The 26,587-nt window shown below is 33.8% G+C and overlaps 1 protein-coding gene and 1 pseudogene across 1 annotated transcript; one reads left to right on the top strand and one right to left on the bottom strand.

Moving 5' to 3' along the window:
• Window positions 1-526: 526 nt before the first annotated feature.
• Window positions 527-21,394, top strand: LOC125582932 (annotated as a pseudogene).
• A 441-nt stretch (window positions 21,395-21,835) lies between these two features.
• On the bottom strand, window positions 21,836-23,441 carry LOC106420657 (putative B3 domain-containing protein At4g03160). Its single transcript, XM_013861509.3, has one exon. It carries the CDS (start codon window positions 22,757-22,759, stop codon window positions 21,977-21,979), a length of 783 nt encoding a protein of 260 aa, XP_013716963.2. The 5' UTR covers window positions 22,760-23,441; the 3' UTR covers window positions 21,836-21,976.
• Between the last annotated feature and the right edge of the window lie 3,146 nt (window positions 23,442-26,587).

The raw sequence follows: 26,587 nt of genomic DNA, 5'->3' as shown, positions 1-26,587 counted from the left end.
TCTTCGGGAATGCAACTATCTACTGCTTTGTGCAGTCCTATTCTCGGGGAGAACTCATGGTTACCTTTTGCTGGACCTTTCGCTCCTTGCATCAAGCGTTCACAAAGTTTGGGTTTCTCAGTCTATCACTTATCTAAAAACATTGCCTTTTGTTAGGTCTTAATTATCTCAATAGGAGTCTCCTTTTACTCTGGAATGAGGATGTTGTGCTCTCTTTGAAGCTCTTTTTACCTCAGTTTGAGGATGTTGCATGCTATACGAGTTTCATTAAGAAACTCTATTTACCTCAATATGAGGATATTACACTGTAGTGTACCAGTTTCTTACCTCAGTATGAGGATATTTGGACCTTTGCCTTTGTGGTTTTGGTTTCAATTATTTCAGGTTTACTCATTTGGCAGTGGTCCTCTTCACAGTTGTCATCCTTCATAAACCAGGACTCTGAGTCTGTAGCTGTTTTGGGTGTCTCTTTCCAAAACTTCCACATGCCTTGAATGGTGTTGGTACAAGGGATAGTGTGTCGAAGATGGTTCTTTCAGATGCAGAAACTATCTCTTCAATTGCTTCCCTTACAGCAATCTTTGATGTTGCTGACCTTCTAACCATGATGGCCCTTGAGACTTTAATGTTTTTCCCTTGTGAAATTGTCTGGAACTGCCAAGATGCAAAAGAAGTTTCTCAAGCATTGGTGGGTTCTGCACTCATGGTTGAAGCTTTGAAGCTACGCTCAGCTCTCCTCAAGGCTAAGGAATTAATCCTCCTTAGTTTCCATATATTCTCAAACTCTCGAGTCTTCACATTTACCCTGCACTTAGGGTATGTTTTGAACGAGATTGCAGGTGTTTTCCATGACGTTAGAAGCCTTGCTACTCTCTTCAACCCTCTATCTTTTAGTTTTATTTTTTGTTTTGATAATGTTCAAGTTGTTTTTCTGACAATGGCTAGTCTTGAATATATGAATGTTAAAAACTATGTGGTTTGTTTAGTTGAATGAAAGAAATGGTTGACAAAAAAAAAAAAAAAAAGTAACAGTAGTGTATATTAGTGTATTCGGGAATCAAACACTAAACTAAAATTGTAAAAGTAGTTTAATCTGAGTTCATTAGTCAGCGGTGGTAGAAGTTCTTGCTCGACCATATATATTCTTCATGAAGTCATTCTACTTTTATTAATGTATTAATGTCAGTGGAGAGATATAAAATACAACTATATAACATGAAAAGGAATCCAATAACATTTATTACCGAAAGATGTATGAAAGATCGGTGTCGGTCCTGTCAGGGCAAAATAAAAACAAGGGATACGATCATACAACTTTATGAAATTAATAAGAAAAGAAAATGACACAAACGATTGCAATAAAAGGAGAAAGAGAAAAGAAAGGTCGCTTTGCATCATAAAGTTTGAAAGAGACAAATGAGAAGCAGGAACTCCTTTTTTCACCACATACTTCACCTTTCGTCACTTTCTCTATCCCTTTCTTTTTCTTTTTAGAAAACATTATATAACATTATGTTCTCCACAATGTTTTGATCATAAAAATGTGCAAATCCATATGTATAATCTTTATTCTCCATATGTTGTGTTTCTGCTATTGCTTGGATACCGTATGCCATATTAATCTTTGCATGAGCATGTTTTTCAAAGAACTTCAATGTAATGAAGGTTTAATTATAATTAATTATAGTTGAATAGCCGAGTTAATTAAAATTTAAAAAATTAGAACCTTGATTTTGTATTAATTAAAAAAAATTTCAAATCTTAGGTGGCACTCTAAATGTCTTCTAAATTTCATTTCAAAGAATTCTAAAGCATCTAATATAAAGTATAGTTTAATCTAATGGTGTCACATTATTCCATAATTATATAACACTAGAGAACATTATATTAACCTAAAATATATGAAGTGTGTATTCTTTCCTTAAATAAAAGCTACGGAATTACCTAATATGATTTACATATATATGACAATTAATGATTATGAATAATAAAGATTTGATAACAATTTTTGCATCTTTCTTCATTTTTGTTTAAATTAATATTATTAAAAAAATTAAACAATCACATTAACCATATAATAAAAAAATTAGATTTTTTCTTATATGTTATATTTTGAATTTTTTAAAATGACTTTAAATTAGAAAAAATGAGGAAACCTTATATATTATATATTTTTTTAAACGACTTTAAAATACAAAAATGAAGACACCTTATATGTTATATTTTTCTTATATGTTAGAATTTTCTTATATGTTAAATTTTGAATTTTTTTAAAACGACTTTAAATTGCAAAAATGTAAGTTTTCCTTAAGTATTCGACTAAAAACATTAAAATGACATGTATCAATTCGATGGTTGATTTGAAAGCTTTCAAAACCATATGGAAGATAAAAGTCAAAATAATTTAACTGTAGAAACAATACTGTTCACCTTTTTCAAGAATGTGTTCGATGGAAAAAATAAGGTTTTTATGTCATAATTTGTTTAATGTCCACTAGAGAACATTATATTAACCTAAAACATAAGAAGTGTGTATTCTTTCCTTAAATAAAAGCTACAGAATTACCTAATATGATTTACATATATATGAAAATTAATGAATATGAATAATAAAGATTTGATAACAATTTTTGCATCCTTTTTCATTTTTGTATAATTTTATATTATTAAAAAAATAAACAATCACATTAACCATATAATAAAAAAATTAGATTTTTTCTTATATGTTATATTTTGAATATTTTAAAATGACTTTAAATTACAAAAATGAGGAAACCTTATACGTTATATATATATATTTTTTTTAAAACGACTTTAAAATACAAAAATGAGGACACCTTATATGTTATATTTTTATTATATGTTAGATTTTTTCTTATATGTTATATTTTGAATTTTTTTAAAACGACTTTAAATTACAAAAATGTAAGTTTTCCTTAAGTATACGACTAAAAACATTAAATGACATGTATCAGTTTGATGGTTGATTTGAAAGCTTTCAAAACCATATGTAAGATAAAAGTCAAAATAATTCAACTGTGAAAACAATACTGTTCACTTTTTCAAGAATGTGTTCGAGGGAAAAAATAAGGCTTTTATGTCATAATTTGTTTAATGTCCACTAGAGAACATTATATTAACCTAAAATATAAGAAGTGTGTATTTTTTCCCTAAATAAAAGCTACGAAATTGCTTAATATGATTTACATATATGGCAATTAATGATTATGAATAATAAAGATTTGATAACAATTTTTGCATCCTTCTTCATTTTGTTTAATTTTATATTATTAAAAAAATAAAAAATCACATTAACCATATAATAAAAAATTAGATTTTTTCTTATATGTTATATTTTGAATTTTTTAAAATGACTTTAAATTACAAAAATGAGGAAACCTTATATGTTATATTTTTTAAAAACGACTTTAAAATACAAAAATGAGGACACCTTATGTGTTATATTTTGAATTTTTTAAAACAACTTTAAATTACAAAAATGTAAGTTTTCCTTAAGTATACGACTAAAAACATTAAAATGACATGTATCAATTCGATGGTTGATTTGAAAGCTTTCAAAACTATATGGAAGATAAAAGTCAAAATAATTCAACTGTGAAAACAGTACTGTTCATTTTTTTCAAGAATGTGTTCGATAGAAAAAATAAGGTTTTTATGTCATAATTTGTTTAATGTCCAATCTGATCAACCCATGATGTATTAATTATAGTTTTGTTCCATTATTTTTAATAAAAATTGATCCGATCATCGGAAAGAAATTATATAATAACAACAAAAATATTTTTAATATATAAATAAAATGATCAAATATATAAAAAAAATTATCGATAATATATATAAATAAACTCATCTAATCGTAGTTCCATGTTATACTGTAGTAGATAAATCACTCGCGTATTAACAAAAATTTACAGCACATAAAAAAGGAGTAACATGACCTCTTTTTTTTCACAACCCACATAGATGATAGATTGATAGTTGATAGATGAAGATGTAGATGGGCTACGTTTCATCTCCTCACTCGCTTAAGTCAATGCCCTATGGGATTCGACAACTACCTATCTTCTCACGATTATATTTGACATACATTTTTGTTCTGAATACTGATATATAACATCAACAAAAAAAATTTAGAGAATATTTTAGCTTTAACTTTTTTCCCCATCAAATATTGGCGCGAATTTGAATCTTTCCTTCAAAGATCTACCACTGATTGGAATATTTATCTTTTTCTTTGTTAGTACATGTTTGTTTTCTTTGAATAGTCAAGTCACTCACATAATTCACATTTATAGAGTAATTCTTTTCAAACTTCCTTACAAGGATTATTGTAATCTTTCTCGCTCTTGGTAGAGAATACAAACTACACGTGAATGCATTAGTCTAAGAATTACGAACTGTAAAACATAATTTATAGTTATCAAGAGTATAAACTTAAATAACCCAAACATTATTTCAAATAAACTAGTTGCATTTATAATGTGGAAATAAATATAATGCATCATTTACTGATTCCCACCGCTCTGGTTTGATGATTGAGCCCATGTTGAAGCTATTCCTCAAACTGTATATCTATTGAACCAAAATGTCAAACTATTCCATTTTTTTTTTCCAATATAATTATTCATTAACAAGACAATATATATAATGCATTTAGAAAGTTAAAGATATTTTTTGATTGATAAACGAGATAATACTTAGTAGCAGCATCATTATTTATATAATGCATAAACGATTTAATTTATTTTACATTGAAAATGAATTAAACATTTTCGGCACAAAGTAAAAAGAGTCCACTTTTCATATTGTTTCCTCGGATATCTAAGTATATATTTTGTATATGTTTCATTTCGATGTAAAGATACCTTTTAGGTATACTTTTTTCTTCTTTTAGGTCTACCTTGTATGTAAATATATAAGTTTAATTTCTAAGAGCATCATTATCCACGGTTTCTTAGGACGGAGTTTTTAGAGAAATATAAGTAACTGTTTTTTAAAGTAGTACTTTAATAAACAGTTTCTTTAATTTTTTAGTTGAAAATTAAAAAACAGTTTCTTATATTCCCCTAAGAACTTTGCCCTAAGAAACCGTGGATAATGATGCTCTAAGGATCCAAAAGGATTACAAGGTTTAGTTTTCCCAATTCGAATTTGTCAAGGTATCAGAGACTAACATCTAAAAAAAAAAATTTAACGATGTTTTCTTCTCTCACAAATCTCCTCTCTTCTTTGTATACTCAGTTTTTCTTATATTCGATTTTTTTTGTTGACTCACGCCCCTCGGCTGTGTTACATATTTCTCCTTGTCACACTTTAACAAAAATATTCTCAAATATAGTCTCTAATAAATTACTGAGACGGCATTTTATGAAATAGTCTGAAACGGATATCAGCTAAAACATATGAATCTCAGTTAAATTATACAAAGTTACATGTGGCAAAACCATTCATATTTGATGCACTGTTTATATTACATGTATGCATTACCACGTAAAACAATGATTCTATTTTCACAATCATATAAGTTAACATAGGACAGCTTTTTACATATCAATGAATGTGTCACATGATATATTTTTCAATAAAAGTGAAGGTTTCTTCTTTAGGGAACCAATATCACCCTCGTTGACGTTTTCCACCCAGACACTAGTGTTGGGATAAGCTCGAAAGAAGATCGAGAGAAAATGCAATCCTAATCCTATTTGTGTTGAGATTATAAAGAGATAAAGATAAAGAGATTGTGATATATCTAGATATGATATTACTTATAGGAAAAGGATTGTAAACATCTATATAAAAAAAAAGATGTCGAGAGAGAGATGAGATTTGTGAGGAATATTGTGATTGTGAGAGCTTAAGTTTTTGAGCTAGTTTTCTTAAGCTAATAAGAAGAGATACATTCTTATAATATGTGTGTTCTTTGCAAAGGTTTACAACAATAACTAGTAGAAAATGACAAACAAAAACTTATTGAAATATTAAATAAAAATGTTTCTGTGAAACATAAAGCTGGCTTTTTTTTTTCCAAATGGAATATAATACAACATGAAGTAAAATTTGAAAACTCCACTATTTGGTTTTCTTTTTCTTATTATCTTAAACTCAAAATTTGAAACTACATTGGCCAGAGACGAATTTATCGAAATCATGCTACTCATAATTCATTAAAAAAACTAAGTAATTCCATTTATCAAAATTTATCGATATTATAACGTATTTCGGAATTATAACGTAAACTTGACTGAAATACAGCCTTAACTAGTCTTTGTTTTTTTCTTCTATGGCTGTTCAACACTTTGTTTGGCTGTTAGTAATCAATTCCATTTCAACACTTTTTTTTTTTTTACGTCGAACGGCTATTCTATTACTCAAGCTTGAGGTGGTCTGGGTAACCAGACCGGAATAGAACAACCAATGAAAAGTAACTCTCTACGAAAGCTCCTAGCAGTCTTAGCTAAAAAATCAGTAAGCTGACTGTGCACTCGTGGTACATGGGTGATTTTGAAATCCGGAAAACAAATCTGCAGCGTCTCTATCTTCTCCAGCTCTGTCGCAAATCTTGGCCACTCCTGAGGTTCATTTATCATTGCAATCAGCTCCTTGCAGTCAGTTCCAAAGCTCTGGCACGGCGAGTGTTGAAGCATGTTCTCCATCGCCCATCGCAGCGCTTCTACCTCCGAATGCAGCGCTGATTCACATCGAGTGAAGTTTCGTGTTCCCATAAGTTGTATGTCCTCCCTACTATCCATTCAGACCCATCCACATCCACTAAAACGGTCAGAAGCTGTCCAAGATCCATCTAGTAGACAGATATTACCCAAACTTAAGACTTGGTTTGCATCATTATTGGTAGCCTGGACGTGTGGTGGTATCGTCTCATTCGCGTTAAACCAGGCCTGACATTCACTCTCTGCGTATCGAACGAGTTCCAAAGGATCTCTGTCTATACCCCTGAAAAGCTTATCATTGCGAACTTTCCAAATATACCATATTAATGTTCAAAGTGTTTAAATGATGGTATTTTCATTATATACATAATAAAATAGTGTTTTATGTTGCCTTCTCATAGCTTAGCTGAGGGCTAGCCGTAGTTTTTTTCATGCATTCAAAACCTATTACAAATCTGTTGTATTTCTGTTCTATTGAATTTGTTATATAGTATAATCATCCAATCAATTTTTATATTATCTATAGGCACTAGACATGATTACGATCATTTTAATGATAAAATCATTAATATCACTCCATTGCCCTAGAGTGAAACATTAAGTAAGAGTTGACTACGACTCAACTATAAATGTCGTCGAAACTAATGTTCAAGTCCAAACGTATCTCTATAAAATCATCGTTTAACCGACAGTGAAAGGCTAGCATATGACTAATCGAAAAGCATATGTAAATGGTGCAAATTTAATCAATATAAGAAGTGTAGTTGAAATGATCAAATAAATGAAGAGTGGACCCATGTCACCAATTGAGTTTGATTCAACAATTCCTTTTGTTATATATTACTTCTACGACCGTGCTGCTTGTTAGACCATCTTCAACGTATTTTGCTATTTCCATCACTAAAATATATGAATTCTATAATAGAATTGAGATATGCTCCAATGTATTTTTCTAAAATAACAATCTTTAAATATAGAGTAAAAAATAAAAAAATGCTATTTATTTCTCTATAAATAAAGAAAAAAATAGAAATTTTTATTATAGAGGAAGAAATAGAAATAGGTTTGAACAATTTCACCTCTAAATACTATTATAGAGGTGAAAATAGTAATTGATCGGAGAAGCTCTCGATGGGTGCCATGACCTCTAATGTTTTATTCATCTTTAGCTGGTACATCAAACTTTAATTGACACATTTTTCTTGTGATGCGCATCACATCAAATCTTTAATATATATATAACCATGTAAACTGCATCAATATTTATTTGAAAAAAAAAAGATAGTAAACGAGCATGATAAAACTATGTGAATTTATGCCATGATTACCATCACAGTTGGCTATCAATATGGATCTCGTCCGGTCTACCTGAATATACAAGGACTTTGAGTTATTGTCCAATTTGTAGTTAACTAGTGTTAAGTGTCTTGTTTTCTTAAATTTCAGATGAGTTGAATCACATACCAGTGGTATTGTTAGTATTTTAAAATTGGTCGATAATACACCCTTGATTGAGAACCAGAGCCACCCTTGACCGAGAACGAAGAATCTCCTATATATATTAATCATGGAGTAGTACAACATGTTTTCGTAGCCATGTGTTATCATTATGATGATTCTTACAATTATTAGAAAAATAAATTGGTCTATATAAATATATATATTTTTTTTATTAAATTAACTATCAAATTGATTAGCAGTGTACAAAAGAATATTTTCAACTACTTCCGTAAATAAAAGTTACAGAATTACCTAATATGATTAACATATATATGACAATTAATGAATATGAACAATACATATTTGATAACAATTTTTGTATCCTCTCTTTTTTTGTTTAATTTTATATTATTAAAAGAAATTAAACAATCAAATTAAACATATAATATGAAGTCTCATTAATAAATATTCATATTATATATATATATTAATATAATATAATTTAAATTAAATTATATACTATATAAATATTTTAATTAAATATTTTAAATTTGAAATTTGTATCTAAAAATCTCACATTAAAAGTTTTGTGATTAAATTTTTGTTACAATAAATATACAAATGTTAATAAAATCATATGAGTAGGAAGTGTCAATAATAAATATTTATATTAAAATATACTATATATATCTATGTCAATAGCAATAAAGTTTAATTATATACCATATAAATTAAATAAATGATTTTTTTTATTTATTTACCAAAAACATGATTGTAAATAAACAAAATGTATTGGTTTTGATTTATGTGCCTACTCTAATGTATGTACTTTTATATATACAAATTATATTTTAAATAGATGGTTTCTAATATGTTATCTGATCCTCACAATCCCAGAAATACACTTCTTCAAATTGAAGTAATTTTTAATATTGGAAACACTATATATATATATATATTATTTCATCCAGATTAAATAATTTAGTCTTGATTTTTATTCCTAAAAAGGTTTTAATGAAATATCCTGACAAGATTCTAATCACCTCCTTTTGAATATGTTCGAAGAATGAGAGATTTGATCATTCGTCTAATATTTATTTCTCTCTAATACCCTATCTAGCTATTATAATTGTAAGAATGAGAGATTTGAACTATTCATTATAAGTTTTATGGTTTATCATTTAATAAATCAAATAGTTCTTAGTTTATACATAGTTTACATATATACTAGAATGAGAAAGTATTATATATATTTTTTATCGGTATACTCTTAAATAACTAAACCTCAAAAGCGTAGGTTAATAAAATAAGTAATTTGTTTTGCTATTCTATAATCTGATGATTTTTAGACCGAACTGCTGAATATATACTAGACATACATTTATATTTTGAGTTTGCACTTATATTCTATAACAGCTTGATATACTATATTTGAATACTAACCTGTGAATAGAGTTTGCCGATAATTTTCTTCAAAATATTGATTCTTAGATATGTATCTGGAGTGGAACTAATTTTTACAGATGTCCATCTTTTTAAATTGACACATGTAATTTACTGAATTATAAGAAGTTAAAAAAAGAAATAAAACTCATATCAGGGAAACAAAAATGAGAATGAAAAACAATTTTATAGAAGTAAAAAAAATCGAGAGCAAAATACCTAATATCATTTCCTCTTTTTATAATTGATGTTGTCTATCTTGTTTTGGTGATTTGTATCAGGCGCACAACTTAATTTTTCTTTTTATGCATATGAAGTCTTAAAAATAATTAAAATGAGTTGTAATACGTTATTTTTCAACAACGATGAAAGAGACCAACCTTTGTATTCGTCATTTTACAATCGATAAATATTATAGTACGTTGCAAAATGTTAAAACCATTTAATAAACAAGCATTAGTATAACAAATTCACTCCGAACATGTGTGCGGGTTATCATCTATCGTAATCAGACGACAACATAATTATAACACCTATAAAAAGACAAATTAAAAAGATCAAAATGATGAACAAAACAAAAGAGAGCAAAGAGTGACATTTTGAAAAGTTGAGATTTGAAGGGTCATTCAATCCATTAGGGAGGGTGGGGGACAATGCGAGATCATATTATATTATATTATAGAAATGATGAAGTTTCCATTATATGTAAAGTTGCAATTTCGTTGCAATTATAGAATCTGAAGAAACTAATAGCATTGTATGTCTTTAGTATCTAATTTACAAAGTAAGCTCTCTAAAAAGAGATGAAAAAAAAAAATCACGAATCAAACATGAAGGAGCAAGATATGTTCGTCTCTTGTTTAAGTATACCGACGGGGCTTCAATCTTACTTCGGCTGCTCAATATTTTGATTCAACGTTATTTGTTCACAATATTATTACATCTATAACACGTCTAGACATCATAAGCAAACAAAAAGTTGAAGCTAAACAATAAAACAATTGGTTTATCATTCATCTCAAATATTTAAAAGATATATGTACATACAAGAAAGAGACGTGAACAATTTTTCTCTAAGTTTTGTATACGGATGGCCAGACTCTATAGTAGTATTTAAAAATTGTGTAAAAATCCCGTATAATTATTTAACCCATATTATTCTGAAACCACAGTAAGGAAACTATCAAATTGTATTTTTGTTGTTGAAAGAAGCATAAGGATATTGAGATATTCCAAACATAACGGTTAATTACAGCTGTAGTAAAGATTAGGGTGGACTACTATTCTCTTTTTTCTGATAGGCTGATTTGATCAATTCTGGTAGAAAAACACTTAATATTACAGATTGAATTTTTCTCTGGAAAGTATAGAAAAACACTTAATATTACAGATTGAACTTTTCTCTGGAAAGTAATTACATTGTCTTATCCAAATTTGGAATGCTTTCTGACTAATGTAATGTTTAGGGATAGCTAAATCATCTAATGTTTGATTATCTATTAGCAAATTACCAGATACATTGTTAGGCCAAAATCTAAGTTCCATATATCTGTAAATTTTGTTTCAGTGAAAAATTCAAATCTTGGAAGAAGAGTTTTAGAAGATTTCTAGATCTCGCCTACTACTTGACTGTAACCATGCGGACAGCGGACCACTACTTATTTGGGTGGGAGAGGGTGGGTGATCACACGTTGTTCTTAATCTGAGAGGGAGACAGATGGAGAGAGACAGAGACAAGACACCAATAACAAAGGCCAAACGCACTACGCAGAATCAAGACTGTTGATATACAATCACGGGCCCAAAAGAACAAATTACATATCATCTCTCTCATGCTCCACCACGTCGACCTAGCATCTTCTACTTTTCCCATTTATAGTAGTACACTTATGTTCTCTCCTTTTTCTTCTGTGTCTGTTCATATTTGGTAAACTGTGCCTAACATTTTAGTTATCCAACGCTCGTTTGGCATAAACGCATTTGCTTATACATATATATTAATTTCAATAAAACCTACAAATTATGTGTCATATAGAAGATATCTCACGCCTTAGCTATTCCTACTCTCTGGTGGAAATCAAAGCCTTTGAAAAACTATTCTCACCACAGGAAATCAAAGAAGCTTTCTTTTCCTTGCACCGCAACAAAACGTGTGGTCCCAATAGCTGATTTATTTCACGAGTTGTTGTAATATTGTTGGTTCAAAGGATATGCGGTTGAAAAAAGATTCAGTTCATGAAAATTTCTCAAGCAGTGGAATGCTACAAACCTTGTTATATTTCACAAGGTTAGTAACACATCAAGCACTTCTGAGTTTTGCCTCATAGCTTGCTTAACACACGGTTTACAAGGTAAACCATAAGGCGATTGGCCTCAAGATTTCAATCGAGTCCTGTCAATTATAGGTCACTTTCAGTCTGCCTTCATGCTGGGGATCGACTCTTAGGAGAGAATTTTGTGTTTGTAGCTGAAATATTTGACAAGCAAAAATTTGACTAAAATAACGTGGATGGATTTATATCTCCATGACACATAGAATAGTTTGTTCCATGACCATGAGTGACGTCCCAAAGTCAGTTGACAAAGACTAATTTGCTTAAATATTAGTATTATGATGACATAATAAAAAAAAAGAAAAATGAAGCTAATGGCTTTGATTGGCAAGGTAAGAAAATTATATACCTGATTGTTGTGGGATTCACATAAATCTATCAACCAATCTTGTTGTAGCTTAAATAAGACCAAGAGAAATAAGGGCCATAAAGTATGAGCTTGAGTCATAAACCTTTGATTAACTAGCTTAGCCCACTTATATGGAGACATATGTGTTCCATTATACCAATAGTTAATCACCAAAATCAAAAAAATTGTAAACGAGAATACCACATCTAAACCAACAGCGAAATATATTTCAACAAGGAAAAAGTTATGTTGGCAATTTCATATGTGCGTTTTGTTGAACTGAAGAGAAGATAGAGTTTGTACAATAATAGGGCAAGCTCTAGAAGATGTCCAGAAAAGTTTAATCAAGCTTCAGAAGTGTTTTGAAGTAGTTATCTTGAGAAGTTAAGTCTAGGAAAGACTTAGACTGATCATGTGAAGGGTTTGGAGGAGTTAGAGATAAGATGACCATAGGTGCAAAGCTAGGGCGAGTGGTACGGCCCTGTACGGCCTAGGATGATCCAAGAAGGTGTATGGGTCGACCATAGAAGATGTTTGGATGAAGGTAAAGATATAGGGTGAGTGTACGGACCTCAAGGCCGTACATCGACCGTACATCTCATCCGGATCGATCAAATACCCGGATCAGCTTTGTTTTGTGATGTGCAATGTGTGGGCGTGGATTATCCTTCCTTATGTGACCTTTGGGGAGTCTTGGAGGCAAAGGAAGATTCAAATGGATAAGGTGAGCTGTTGGTATGAGCTGGAAAGGTAAAGGTGCTTTACCTTTACAGCCTTGACTCATCTGATCCATCCAATTCAAATGAAGCAATCTGAGCCCTCCATTCAGTCCAACCACGACCAGCTAGCACCAGAACATCAAAGACCAGTTTCCTCTCATCCTAACCATCCATTTATCTTTAATTTACAGCCTTAGGATCTAGGTTTATGATCTGAGTTGTGTAAAGGCATAAATAAGCCTCTTAGGATCATTTTGTAACCTTTAAGCTGAGAGAGTCTCTCTTCTTCATAAACTTGTTCTTGGATCTTATTCTCTGATTACTAAGTCTCTCTAATCTCCCATACACGTTCCTAATCTCTTAGTCTCTCCCATACTCTCTCTGATTCTCTTAAACTCATTTCTATTCTTCATACTTCATCATACACAAATCTCTCATCTGTTCTTACATCACTCAAGCACTTGTACTCTGAAAATCTCACACGTTTGACTCAGGCCCACACTATATGGCTCTAATTTGACAATCATGTTTTATTTTACGATTATGTTTCCAATCACCAATTCACAAAACATGTTAAAAATATTTTTGAACATTGCAAAACATGTTAAGTTGATAAGATGACTGATATAACTATTCTAGTTAGCTAATTTTATTATTTCTTGTCATGAATATTAATAATCATGCGATTTGGCCACTGAAAGATACAGTTTTAGGTGAGTTTATACTAGTCATGAGCATTCGGGTTTGGGTCAGTTCTACTCAGTTTCTTTGAGATGTAGACTTGTAAGCTGAGTGTGTCAGTAGTCAAGCCAAGCGAGATGTAAAACTGTCATGTATGTGGAAGACAATCTTAGTTAGTGATATAGATTGTATTTCATTACCATCCTCTAATTTGTTTCATTGACATTTCAAACCAAAGAAATGTAATTTAACGAATGTATTTGGGAGATAAACCCAGGGATATGTGTTATAGAGCTCTATAATATGAGTATAAGTAAGCATAAGACTGTATATTCCATGTCTCTATCGACTATCTACGTGTTTCTTGTAGAACGCCTACTTGGTTTAAGTAATGGCTTTGACTCTTCACAGACATTTCTGCGTTCTGCGACTATATATGGTCTTTCTATAGGAAGTAGCTATTGGTAGTGTCTTTATTAAGTAGTCTGAGATCTGAACATTGATTTTACTGGTAGTTCTCGATTTGGATGAGACATTAGTTATTGCATACGCGACGTCTAGTCTAACCTGCTAATTTACGTCCTCACAGGCTACTGAAGCTGGATCGAAATGGTTCGAGTTAGAGTGCATTTCATCAACCAAGGTTTTTTTTTCACTACATAACAACTGCTTATTACTTCTTTCATGTCAATCTGTTCTTGTACAGTCTCACTTCTCTTTCACTACATAATCTCACTTTGATAGAGAATAGAAGTATTTTATTCTCTAACCGCCCAACCACCCTCTCTTGATCTCAAATCGAGAGTCAAGCCAATACAATTCCTAAACAGAATAGGCCTAAGCCAAAACTTCCATAAATCCTTTCTAACTATGGGTCCTCTTATATATACTAAGGCCCAGTAACCATTTGTTCAATCGACTCTAACCGCCACTCTCCCCAGCTAATGCCAGCTCATCCTCTTTCTGATCCTCGTCTTTCTTCTCGTCACTCTTTTTATCTCTTTTCTTCCTCGTGTATACGCACAAAGGCATATCAATACCCCCCTCGTCGAGCTTCAGCTTGTCCTCAAGTGAAAATGAAGGAAACTGCTGTTTAAGTTCACCCACTCTAAACCATGAAGACTCATGATCCGGAAGATGCTTCCACTTCACTAACACCTCCAAATATCCATTCTCATCGTATCTCCTATCTAAAACTTCATCAGGTTCAATCAGTAAATCATCTGAACCTGAAAGCGTAGGAGGTAACGGAGTCACATCCATAGAAGCTCCAACCACTGATTTCAGCTGAGAAATATGAAACACAGGGTGAATTCTCGAATTCTCAGGCAGCTCCAAGCGATACGCAACCTTGCCTATTCTTGCAACCACTGGAAAAGGGCCATAATATCTCGCTGCGAGCTTCTGAAACAATCTGCGACTCACTGATTGTTGCCTGTATGGTCTGAGCTTCAGATAAACTTTCTCTCCCACCTGAAACTCCAAGTCTCTCCTTTGTTTATCCGCATTACTCTTCATAATCGCTTGAGCATGCAACAGATTTTGTTTGATAGAAGACAGCACCAATTCACGCTCCTGTAACATCGCATCCAACTCAAAGTTTTGTGTAGCGCCATCCTCATAAGCCAACAACGTAGGAGGATCACGGCCATATACCAACTTGAATGGTGTACACTTCAACGCTGTGTGATACGATGTATTGTACCACAACTCTGCCCATGCCAAATACTGCGACCAATTCTTTGGATGAGTAAAAGCGAAACAACGAAGATAAGTCTCAACAGACCGGTTCAACACTTCTGTCTGACCATCTGTTTGAGGATGGAAGGCCGTGCTGAAACGCAATCTCGTGCCGGACAAACGAAAACACTCCTTCCAAAATTTGCTCAAAAAAATCTTGTCCCTGTCCGAGATGATTGATTTCGGAAATCCGTGTAATCTTACCACTTCTTTCACAAACTTTTACGCAACATCCACCGCTGTAAAAGGGTGTTTCAAAGTTATGAAATGGCCATACTTACTCAACCTATCCACAACAACCAAGATCACATTCACGCCTTGCGAAACCGGTAAACCTTCTACAAAATCCATCGCAATGTCTTCCCAAATGCGAACCGGTAACTCGATTGGTTGCAACAGCCCTGCTGGGGATAACGTAGAATACTTGTGAGTTTGACACACAGCACAAGCCGCTACGTACTCCTGAACTCTCTTTCTCATCTTCGGCCAATAAAACAACGCCTTTACTCTCTGTAATGTTCTCAAAACCCCCGCATGACCTCCCATCACCGTGTCATGACATTCCTGCAGAATCAATGGAATATGTACTGAAGAAGTAGGAATCACCAGTTTCTGTTTGTAAAATAGTCTCCCGTTGACCAAAGAAAACCCATTCTTAACCGTCTGACCAGTTTGCAGTTTATTACTGATCCCTTGAATCTCCCCATTCTCCTCAATTTCTCTATATAAATCTTGTAGCTGTAGCGTCACAGGAACAGTCATAGCTAGCAACAGTAACCCTGCTTCACCCTCCACTGAATGATCAATCCGAGACAATCCATCTGCAACTTTGTTTTCACTACCCACTTTGTATTCAATGTCAAACTCATATCCCAAAATCCTTGTTAGCCAACGCTGGTAGTCCAATGTGATTTCTCTCTGCTCCAACAGATACTTCAGACTTTGCTGATCAGTACGTACCACAAAACGCCTTCCCAACAAGTGATGACGCCATTCCTGTATGGCCATCACTATTGCCATCAGTTCACGCTCATAAATTGGTTTTTGTTGCTCCCTCGCCGTCAACCCATGACTGAAGAAAGCTATAGGATGATTATTTTGCATCAAAACTGCACCTACACCAAAGCCAGAAGCATCTGACTCCACAATGAATAGTTGAGTGAAATCCGGAAGAGCCAAAACAGGTGCTGTGATCATTGTCGTTTTCAACTTCTCAAACGCTTGTTGTGGTAGAATACCCCACTTAAACTGATCTTTCTTCAACAGCTCAGTCAACGGTTTAGCAAGGCACCCATAGTATATTACAAAACGTCTGTAATACCCCGTCAAACCTAAAAACCCTCTCAACTGTTTAACTGATCTCGGAATTGGCCAATTCTTGACCGCTGCTATCTTCTTCTCATCTGTCGACACTCCATCTTTACTGATCACATGACCCAAGTATTCAACGCTAGCTTGAGCAAATGAGCATTTTTTTTATTAGCAAAGAGCTTATGTTTCACAAACTCATCCAACACTCTGCTGACATGCTCAATATGCTCCTCAATATTCCTGCTGTAGATCAGTATATCATCGAAGAACACGAGGACAAATATCCGCAAGAATTGACGAAAAACGTCATTCATTAGTGCTTGGAAAGTTTCCGGGGCATTGGTGAGCCCAAACGGCATCACCAAAAACTCGAAATGACTGTCATGTGTTCTGAACGCTGTTTTAGCAATATCCTCCTCTTGCATTCGTATCTGATGATAACCAGACCTCAAATCAAGCTTCGTAAAGATAGTTGCGCCATGAAGTTCATCCAATAACTGATCTATGATTGGAATAGGGTATTTGTCCTGTATTGTAGCCTTGTTCAGAGCCCTATAATCCACACAAAATCGGTGTGAATTATCCTTTTTCTTCACCAGTAAAACCGGACTAGAGAATGGACTGTGGCTCGGCCTGATCAACCCTTCTTCCAGCATCTCCTTTACCAATTTCTCCATCACTTCCTTATGAGCATGTGGGTATCGATACGGTCTCACACTGATCGGCTTCGTACCCTCCTTTAGTACAATAGCATGCTCATTACCACGAACTGGAGGTAAGCCTGTTGGTTTTTGAAAAACCGCATCATATGTCAACAACATCTTCGACATTTCAGGCGGAATTACTTCTTCTGCTCCCTTCTTCTTCTCCATAATCTTTAGCTCAATATCACAACCTCCGTTTTGAATGAGTAACTCTGGTAGCAATGTTTTGAGTGACACGTTAGGAGCATGTAAAGATGGATCTCCTGTCAATTTCACTTGTCTTCCCTGATGACAGAAAGACCACTCATTCTTTTCCCAATCTACCGTACAAATTCCTAAAGTAAGTAGCCACTGCACCCCCAAAATAACATCCACGTTGCCGAGGTCCAAAACTACAAAGTCAGCCTGAAAAGACATCGTTGGTAAGAACACCTGCACGTTTTGACAAACCCCCGAGCTGTGTACTGATAAGCCTGTTCCTAACAACACTTCCCAGTTCGCATTATTCGTAGCCGTGAGCTTACACTGAGCCATTGTTGCTGGAGAGATGAAATTGTGAGTGGCTCCACTGTCTACCATCACCACCACCCTATTCATGTTAATCGTTCCTCGAACCTTCGTAGTCGTAGGTGAGGAATTGCCTAAAAAAGAATTTAAGGACAATTCCATCAACGTCGACTCAGAAAGCGCTGATTCATCTTCTAACTCCACCAACGATTGATCCACTATCTCCATTTCAATACCATTAATGACTGTGAGCACTTGTAAGGAACGATTTGGACACCAATGTTGACGTGACCACTTATCGTCACAAGTAAAACAGAGTCCCAACCTCTTCTTCTCCGCAATTTGACTCTCTGTTAACTTCAATTGAGTTCTTTGCGCCTTAATACCACTGTTCTTATCAACCGGTGTCACTGTTGTAGCTGGTTTAACAAAAGGTTGTCGCCAATGTTGTTTTGATTCCAAAGACCTCTCACGACAAACCATTTTATACACAGCGCTGTCTTCCATCTGATGAGCGGTAGCAATCATATCAGGAAGATCTACAGGCTTACACATATTCACCACTTCCCGCATCTCCGGAGTTAAACCATTCATGAAAATCCCTTCTCGCTGTGTATCAGTCAACCCGCTGACCTGAGTAGAAAGGTCTTCAAACCTTTGAATGTACTGAGAAATCTTCCCAGTTTGTTTCACCGCAAAGAATGGTTGACTCGGATCCCGTAGCTTCTCTCTGCTGAACCTTGCTATCACTCTGCCTTTGAAATCTTGCCAGCTCATGAAATTGCTTCTCTGAACCTCACTATTAAACCAACTCAATACATCACCTGCAAGACTCACAGACACAATCTCAACTTCTTCCTTTCATCATAACCTCCAATTCTAAAATATCTCTCAGCTAACGCAAACCAGCCATAAGCATCATCACCCGAGAACGAAGACAGTGCCACACGCTTTAACAAACCATCTCTACTATCATTCCCCGTATTTCTCTCATGACCTTCCTCCATCCTAGAACTACGGCCAGGTTCCGCGTTCAGATTGTTTACCTGATAGTTGGGATGACGGTACGGTGGAGGACTTAGATCTGTAACTTCCACCGCTTTTGAATCCTTCTTCGCGATCAATTCGCACAATCTCTCAAAATTGGAATCCATCTTCGCCTGCAAGTCGTCGTATCGATCGATCGATTTCTTCTCCAGATCTTCAATCTTCGACATCGTCTTCTCCTCCGACAAACGAATCGCAGCTCGAAACTCACTGTTAGTCTCAAATTGCGCTGCTGTGTGATCGCGCAACGTCTTGGCTAGTGATTCCAGCGTCACCGGATCATCGTCGCTCTGATTCCGTAACGCCTTCTTCATCTCGTCGTCGCGATTGTCTTCTCCAGAACGCTCAAAGCCGCACCAATTTGATAGAGAATAGAAGTATTTTATTCTCTAACCGCCCAACCACCCTCTCTTGATCTCAAATCGAGAGTCAAGCCAATACAATTCCTAAACAGAATAGGCCTAAGCCAAAACTTCCATAAATCCTTTCTAACTATGGGTCATCTTATATATACTAAGGCCCAGTAACCATTTGTTCAATCGACTCTAACCGCAGAAAGGCATATCACACTTCTCTTTCCTCGTGTATACGCACAAAGGCATATCACACTTCTCTTTCCTTAAGGAATGCAACGGGGAGCCTAATATCAGTTGCGTTACAGTGTTTGAGTGTCTTGGGTTGCACGAGTTCTTAGAGCAACTCAGCCAATTTGCACATCTCATTGTTTTCACCGCCGATCTTGAAGGTTCCTTATAGTTTACTACTCTTCTCAGATTTTGTATATTCTCTGTTTTAAAATATGATCATTACACCTGCAGATTATGCGAGACCGCTTGTGGACGAAATAGATACCAAACATGTATTAAATAACAGGCTTTATCAACCTTTTGTATTGTCAGCATGTAAGTTGTCTTCAGTTGATCATCTCTGCCTTCCCTTTGTTGGATGTTATTATGTGTATATAAATATTTTGTGCTTCAAGCAATATCAAGATCACGTGAAGGATCTACTTTGTGCATCAAAGAATCTGTGTAGGACAGTTATAGTAGACAACAATCCTTACAGTTTTCTATTACAACCTAATTCCTTGTGTGTTGGGTATGGATTTGACCCTCCACCAAGGCCCACAAAATAGTTGATCCGGCCCATAACCATTTCGAGAGGACTCAACTCGTCGGCTCGCGGACTACCGATCGGCTCGACTCGAAACTGCTTTTAGTCGATTCGACGGCTTGACATAGCTGCCCGATAGTTCGGCCCAACGAGCAGAAAATCCATTGAGCGGAGGCAAATTAGGTCATCGACTGGTCGCCTATATAAGAGAAGCAAGAGGCAATAAGAAGGGGATCCGCAAATCACCGCACACACTTACTTTCGGCTAGAATTAGGGTTTTACATCTTGTTTTCGCCGATTTGTACCGTCCGGCGAACTAGCTTTCGCCGGCTTACTTTCAACCGTTTCTTTCCTCTTTTGTATATTGACCGAACAATTCTCTGATCTAATAAACGCTTTTGTCTCGACCCACCGACGAGTTCATCGACAGTTCTCGGTTCAAAGAATATGTTCCCTTCTCCGCAGAGCAGCCAAATGATACTCATGTATATAAAGCCTGAGCTCTTGATAATATTAAATAACATTTTGTTATCCCTTTGGAATCTAATGAGATCTCACCAAACATGTCGATAGCTACTGGACATTGTTCTTCCACTTCTTAAGCAACTTTCGAAGAAGAAGACGTCAGATAATGATAGATTTCATATGCCTGACTGGTTTGAAAAGCAAGGTATACCATGGTCGTGCTGGACATCATCATCATCATCATTACAAGTTCCTGAATCGAGATAGTTTGAATCTCATAGCTCACATTAATGGAAAAGTTTCTTGATTGGACCAAAAAGAAGTTTGTGAACCGAGTTAATTATAGTAGTATGTTATGTTTTGAATGAAATATCAATGTCAAAACCTTATCGGGTCTTATATATGATCGAGTCTTTACCACATACATGGACTTGTCAAGCATGTCTATTGTATGCTTTATATATATATGGTCTACCTGACCATATGGACTTATCAAAAAGAATTTAAAACTCCCATTATTAACACATGGATCATGAAATGATAATTTGATGGCTCAAACTTTTTTAACATGTTTCTCTTACGTTCAGTTCCTCACATGCAGCATGATGCAATCATGCAAGAGTTGGTAACTGAATTGAATCTTGGCTTGAGTCATATGGAAGGATGAAGAAATCTCTATAGAGTTTCTGTTTTGACTCTTTTGGTTATGCAATGTGTAAAGATTTTTTTGCTTTCCCTCATTGATTTTGTTGTTTACCATCTGTTGTTTCTCTAGTTAGTTATGAATCACTTCAAATGAGTATAATTTTGGACCTTTTATTGCTAATATTATAGTTTCTTTTTTCATGTCATTCCAAAATATTGTTTACAAATCTTAGGGTCTGACTGGTGACCAATTGAAAAACAAGAGGAACGAATAGAAAAAGAATGTACATGAATGAAAAGGAATGATTGTTCTTTCTCAAATTTAACAATGATAATTTTGATTTTTAATTCTCTACAAAAAAAAAGAATGAGAGGGAACGAGAGGAAATTATTATTCCTTTTGAATGGTAAATTTTTTAAAGAACGTTAGGGAATGCATTATTCCTCGTTATTTCTTGGTCATCCTTCGTACCCTCAGAGTAAAAACCAAATTAAATTGATGCTACAGTATAAAATTTACGAACTGATACTCGATAAGCTAATATATACTGTAATAATTAATAATGTTAAAGAAATGTGATATTTTAATTAGTTTGGTCGGTTTGTGATCAAGAAAATTTTTTTAGTTCGGTCAGGTACAACCAAATAAACAAATCTAGCTAAAGTGAGAGTTTAACTATTCTCAATGAAACAAACCAAGAACCGAGCCCAAAAAGCCTTCCAAACACTCCCTTAGTGAACATACACAAAACCCTAAAATAAAAAACCAACAAAAGCAACACAAAACCTCTAATTTGGATTCCTGAAGACAGCTTTCGAGATCCTCTTACTCAGAGGTCTAGTTACAGTATGATGCCTAGTCTTGTCAATAGCAAAGCAAATCTCATCACTGTTTTTGTGCCTAAACATCCAAATAGTGAGAAAATCACAATGCTTGGTGAGGTCATTATCTTTCACAAAATTCTTCCATCCGATACCCATTAACACAGGCGTGTTCACACTCCACATCTTGAACATCATCTTACCAACCTCCCCTTCTTGTCCATATACTGAAACCTCAAGCCCTTTAGTCCCAACTTTATCTGACTTTCCCATGACTTGCTGCACCATCTTCTTCACTTCCGCCTTCCCTAACTTGAGCCTGGATTGATCTTTCTTCACGTCGCTTCCCATTAACTGCTTCCTTACTGGTTTGCTGCAAACGTTACCCACCAATTCAAGGAGAAAGGGAGGCTTTGCTGGTTTAGTTTTGTTCCAGTTGAGCAGCAGAGTTAGGGTTTCTTCGGAATTGTCTTTCTTCATAGGTTGCCTCTTCTTACGCTGCTTAGCTTGATCAGAAACTTCCACCTCTTCAGGCTGACTTTTATCAGCTTTCACCCTCTTGCTGCGTTTTATTGGATGATTTTGGCTTAGTTGTATCAGTGCCAACATAACCTCATGCTCAGCTTCTTCCTCTTCTTCTGGTGTTAAACTTGTGGTTACCTCCTTGAATATCTTTCTAGGAGCTTTGCTGTACTCTACTAATGTTAGCGCAGCTACATCTTCTTCTGATACTAAGTTTGTAGTCACCATATCTTTCTATCTCTCTCCTGTATGTATTTCCTGTTCTGTAAAAGAGACAATGCCTCAGGTTTCTTTCTTTCCTTATGAATGTCTCAATACATAAATATTTTTCCATAATTTATTTACATTGTTATTTATTTTTCATAATTAATTAATTAATAGTTATATTTTTTTATTATTGTTTATTTTATCTTAGTTTGTGTTTATATATAATATATTAAATAAATAAAATAAAAACCTAATCCAAATCCTTAAAGAGTCTAGATATTTTAAGAACAAATAATTCAAAGAGGGATAAATTATCCCGTTATGATTGCAGTTCCTATTCAGCTATAATTTATGTCGATTCAGTACTAGTTTGACTAGCTGAACCATATGTAGAATAGAGGTTGTTGGAAAAAAAATCCTTAGAAATTAATAACATAAAATAAAAATCTAATTGTAATGCACACAAAAATATCCAACTGTAACAAAAAAACCCAAGTGAAACAATCTGAAACAAAGGAGGAAACATAATCGTAAGAAAATGAAATGGTAAGTAATATTACCAGATGTTTGATCTTTGAAGAATTTCACGAACACTTGGTCTGCATTAGTGGGAAACGAGTTATTTGTTGCGAATCTCTGCTTTATAAACGAGGTCTGTGTCGGAATAAAAGACACAAATCTTCAGGATCAGAAGAGCTTTTTCCGGCCCAAATTAAATGGTATGGACCAACATTGTTAAAAAGAAAATGGTATGGACCAACATAAAAATTAAAATAACTTTTTATCAATAATCAATTTAAACAATATTTTCAGTGTATGATCTTTTGATCCAAGTCATTTCCATTTGAGGAATGTTAATTGTTGGTACTTAGTAGTTTACTAACACCATGTTGTTCTTTGCTTTACTAACACTACGGTTAGAGTTTTGTTTCTGAAATATATTCACCCAAATCTACTCTTTGAAATTCAAAATTGTCAAAAAAAAATAAACGGAATATAGTTATTAAATTCTATAAATATGGTTTACAATTTCTTTTCCTATAGATATCCATAACCGTATTAAGAGGAATGAAAAGTATTTAAAGTACTTTGTTTTTTTTTTCATACATAAAAAATTTGTTTAGTAAGCTTAAGTGTGACAGTAAAAAATAAAAATATTCTATTAAGCTCAAATTATCAACATAATAGATATTTGTCAAAAACAAATGTGGAGTCGACATTATCAACACAACCCTGAATAGTATAGCATCTAATCTATTTTTGTTAACATTTGCAATAATTTTTTATCGATTTTTGAATTTATAAAGTATAATCCTAGTATCCTAGTTGATTTTCTTTTTGAGAATCATCTCCACTATCATTAGTCGACCTTAGAGCATCTGCATTAATAGAACATATATTAGTCTCTCAAATAGTATTATTTTAATTATTATGTATTTTATCATTTTTCCTTAAGAAATAAACCAGTAATTAAGTGACAAATAGGATTTGAGTTCTCTCAAATTGGAAGAAGCTCAGGAAGAAGAGCTTCTATCTAATCTCTTTCTTACATTATAATTATTTTTATTACATTTAATCATAAGAACACCATTGAGAGCATACTAATTTGGATGCCCTTATATTCAGTTTAATCTAATTAAACAAAGTTAAAAGAAGAAAAAAACACAAAAATGGAGAATATACAGAGAAAGCAGCAAGAAAAAACCTCATAGCAGCTCCAAAGGTGGAGTCTGCATGAGTATCTAATCTTGTAAGAAAATAAAAAATAGCGAAAAAATAGGAAAGAAAAACGTAAAAGTTTCTGAAAACAGAGGATGCATAGCTGACTTTTTCTGAATGATCAAAATAGGAAATATAATAAAAGTTAAATTCAAAAGTAAATTGCTATTAAAATATTATTTTTGTCACTACAAACTTCAGATAGAGCTCTCCGCCAATGGAGCTGCTCTCGTCGAGTTTCATTATTATTATTATTATTATTATTATTATTATTATTATCATCTACAATATGTTCCCTGAGAAAAAAAAATGTCTCATTGTTTACTACAACAAAGCTTGTCCCCATTGGTTATGGAATCAAGTTGTTGGGATTGAGTGCACCGTGGTTGGAGACCTTGTGCGTCATGGAAACTTTGTGGACCTCGACACTATTGTCCAAGAGAAAATAATGGATAATACATATGTCTAGAGCTGTCAAACTCTCAGTTTAAACAGAATACGTAAGTATCCAAAAATCCTTTTTTAAACTCTTTGAAGGTTATTTTTTTTTCTTATATAAACTAATGCGAAAGATGTTCCATGGGTGTGTATGGTGAGGAAGAGGAATCTAATTCTAAGATACTACTATCATTGACTCATTGTATGATTACGCTTTGCTCATATACTATTAGTTTTTTTGCAATTTTATATGTTATTTCTTCAATCATATTGTAGGTTGATGCTGCTGCAGATGATGATGGCCTTTTAGGGGAAGATAGAGCAGGTTCTTTGAAAACGTCCTCAAAGAATAAAGGTAAGTTTTGGTTTTTACAATCTTCGTCCTAGTTGGTTATGGAGTCAAGTTTTTGCGGATCATAGCCTCCGCGCATATACTTGACGGTGATCGTATAACTTCTTTTGGGAGTTTCTGCGTTTATACTAATGGCTTGTTCGAATGTGAGTTTGTGTTATACACTCTTTCCCTTAAAATGTGAAGATGAAGATGCATTGGATCCTCCTCATTTCTCGTTAATGGTGAATCATCAGTTCTAGTTCTTATCAAGCCAAAAGATGACGACATGAAGAAACTAGAGGAAACTGTGAGATCTATAAAAGTGGCAGGGTTGTTTTGGGGAGCATGTAAGTTGGTTATATTTCTAAAATATCTCCCGATATTTCAGAATGTTGTAAGTTATAACATTTTGAAATCTCTCATTGTTTACTACAGCAAAGCTTGTCCCCATTGGTTATGAAATCAAGTTGTTAGGGATTGAGTGCACCGTGGTTGGACACCTTGTGGTAGACCTTGGCACCATGTCAAAAAAAATAAAAGATAATATGTATGTCTATAGCTGTCAATTCTCTCCGTTTAAAAATAATATGTAAGAATCCAAAATCCATATTTAAACTCCTTGAAGGTTAATTTTTTCTTATATAAAATAATGCCAAAAATGTTCTATGGATGTGTAGAAGTAATGGAGTCACATAGGAGGAATCTGATTCTAAGGTACTCTCATTGTTTGTTTATCTGTCTATTAGGGCTTCAATGGATTATGTTTTTCTCTTACTATAGTTTGTACAATGTTATATGCTATTGCTTTGATCATATCGTAGGATGATGATGATGATGACGACGACGACCTTTTTGGGGAAGATAAAGCATGTTCTTGGAACGCTTCTTCAAAGAAGAATTGTAAGTTTGGTTTGTACAATCTTTGACTTTGTCTTAATTGTAAATAGTTAATTGGGTTTGTTTCATTGGATTATCTGATTGAACGGTTGCTGGCAAGTCGGGTTAGTGTTTCTAGAATTGTATGGTGACAACTCCGACATAAAAAGGTTAGAGGAATATATAAGATCCCTTCAGACAGAAGGAATGGTCTGGAGAACATGTAAGTTGACTGATCTCTTACACCATTCATATTGTTTTTTTTCATTTATATGATTGGTTTACAATGTCTTTTCGATTTTTTACAACAAAGTTGGCTATGGATTCAAGTTTTTGCGAATGGTATTCACCGTTTTTGATGACCACTTGTGTTTCAACACTGTTATCAAAAACACTGGCGGTCCTTGCACAAAATATGTAAGCATCTAAAATCCTAGAAGCTGTTGATGCCAAAGATGATTTGTTTTGTATTAATCTTGGCT

Source organism: Brassica napus, chromosome C3 (assembly GCF_020379485.1).
Source record: "Brassica napus cultivar Da-Ae chromosome C3, Da-Ae, whole genome shotgun sequence".
Classification (NCBI taxonomy): Eukaryota; Viridiplantae; Streptophyta; class Magnoliopsida; order Brassicales; family Brassicaceae; genus Brassica; species Brassica napus.
The sequence above is the reverse complement of the archived record's forward strand: the minus strand, read 5'-3'. Positions and strand labels throughout refer to the sequence as shown.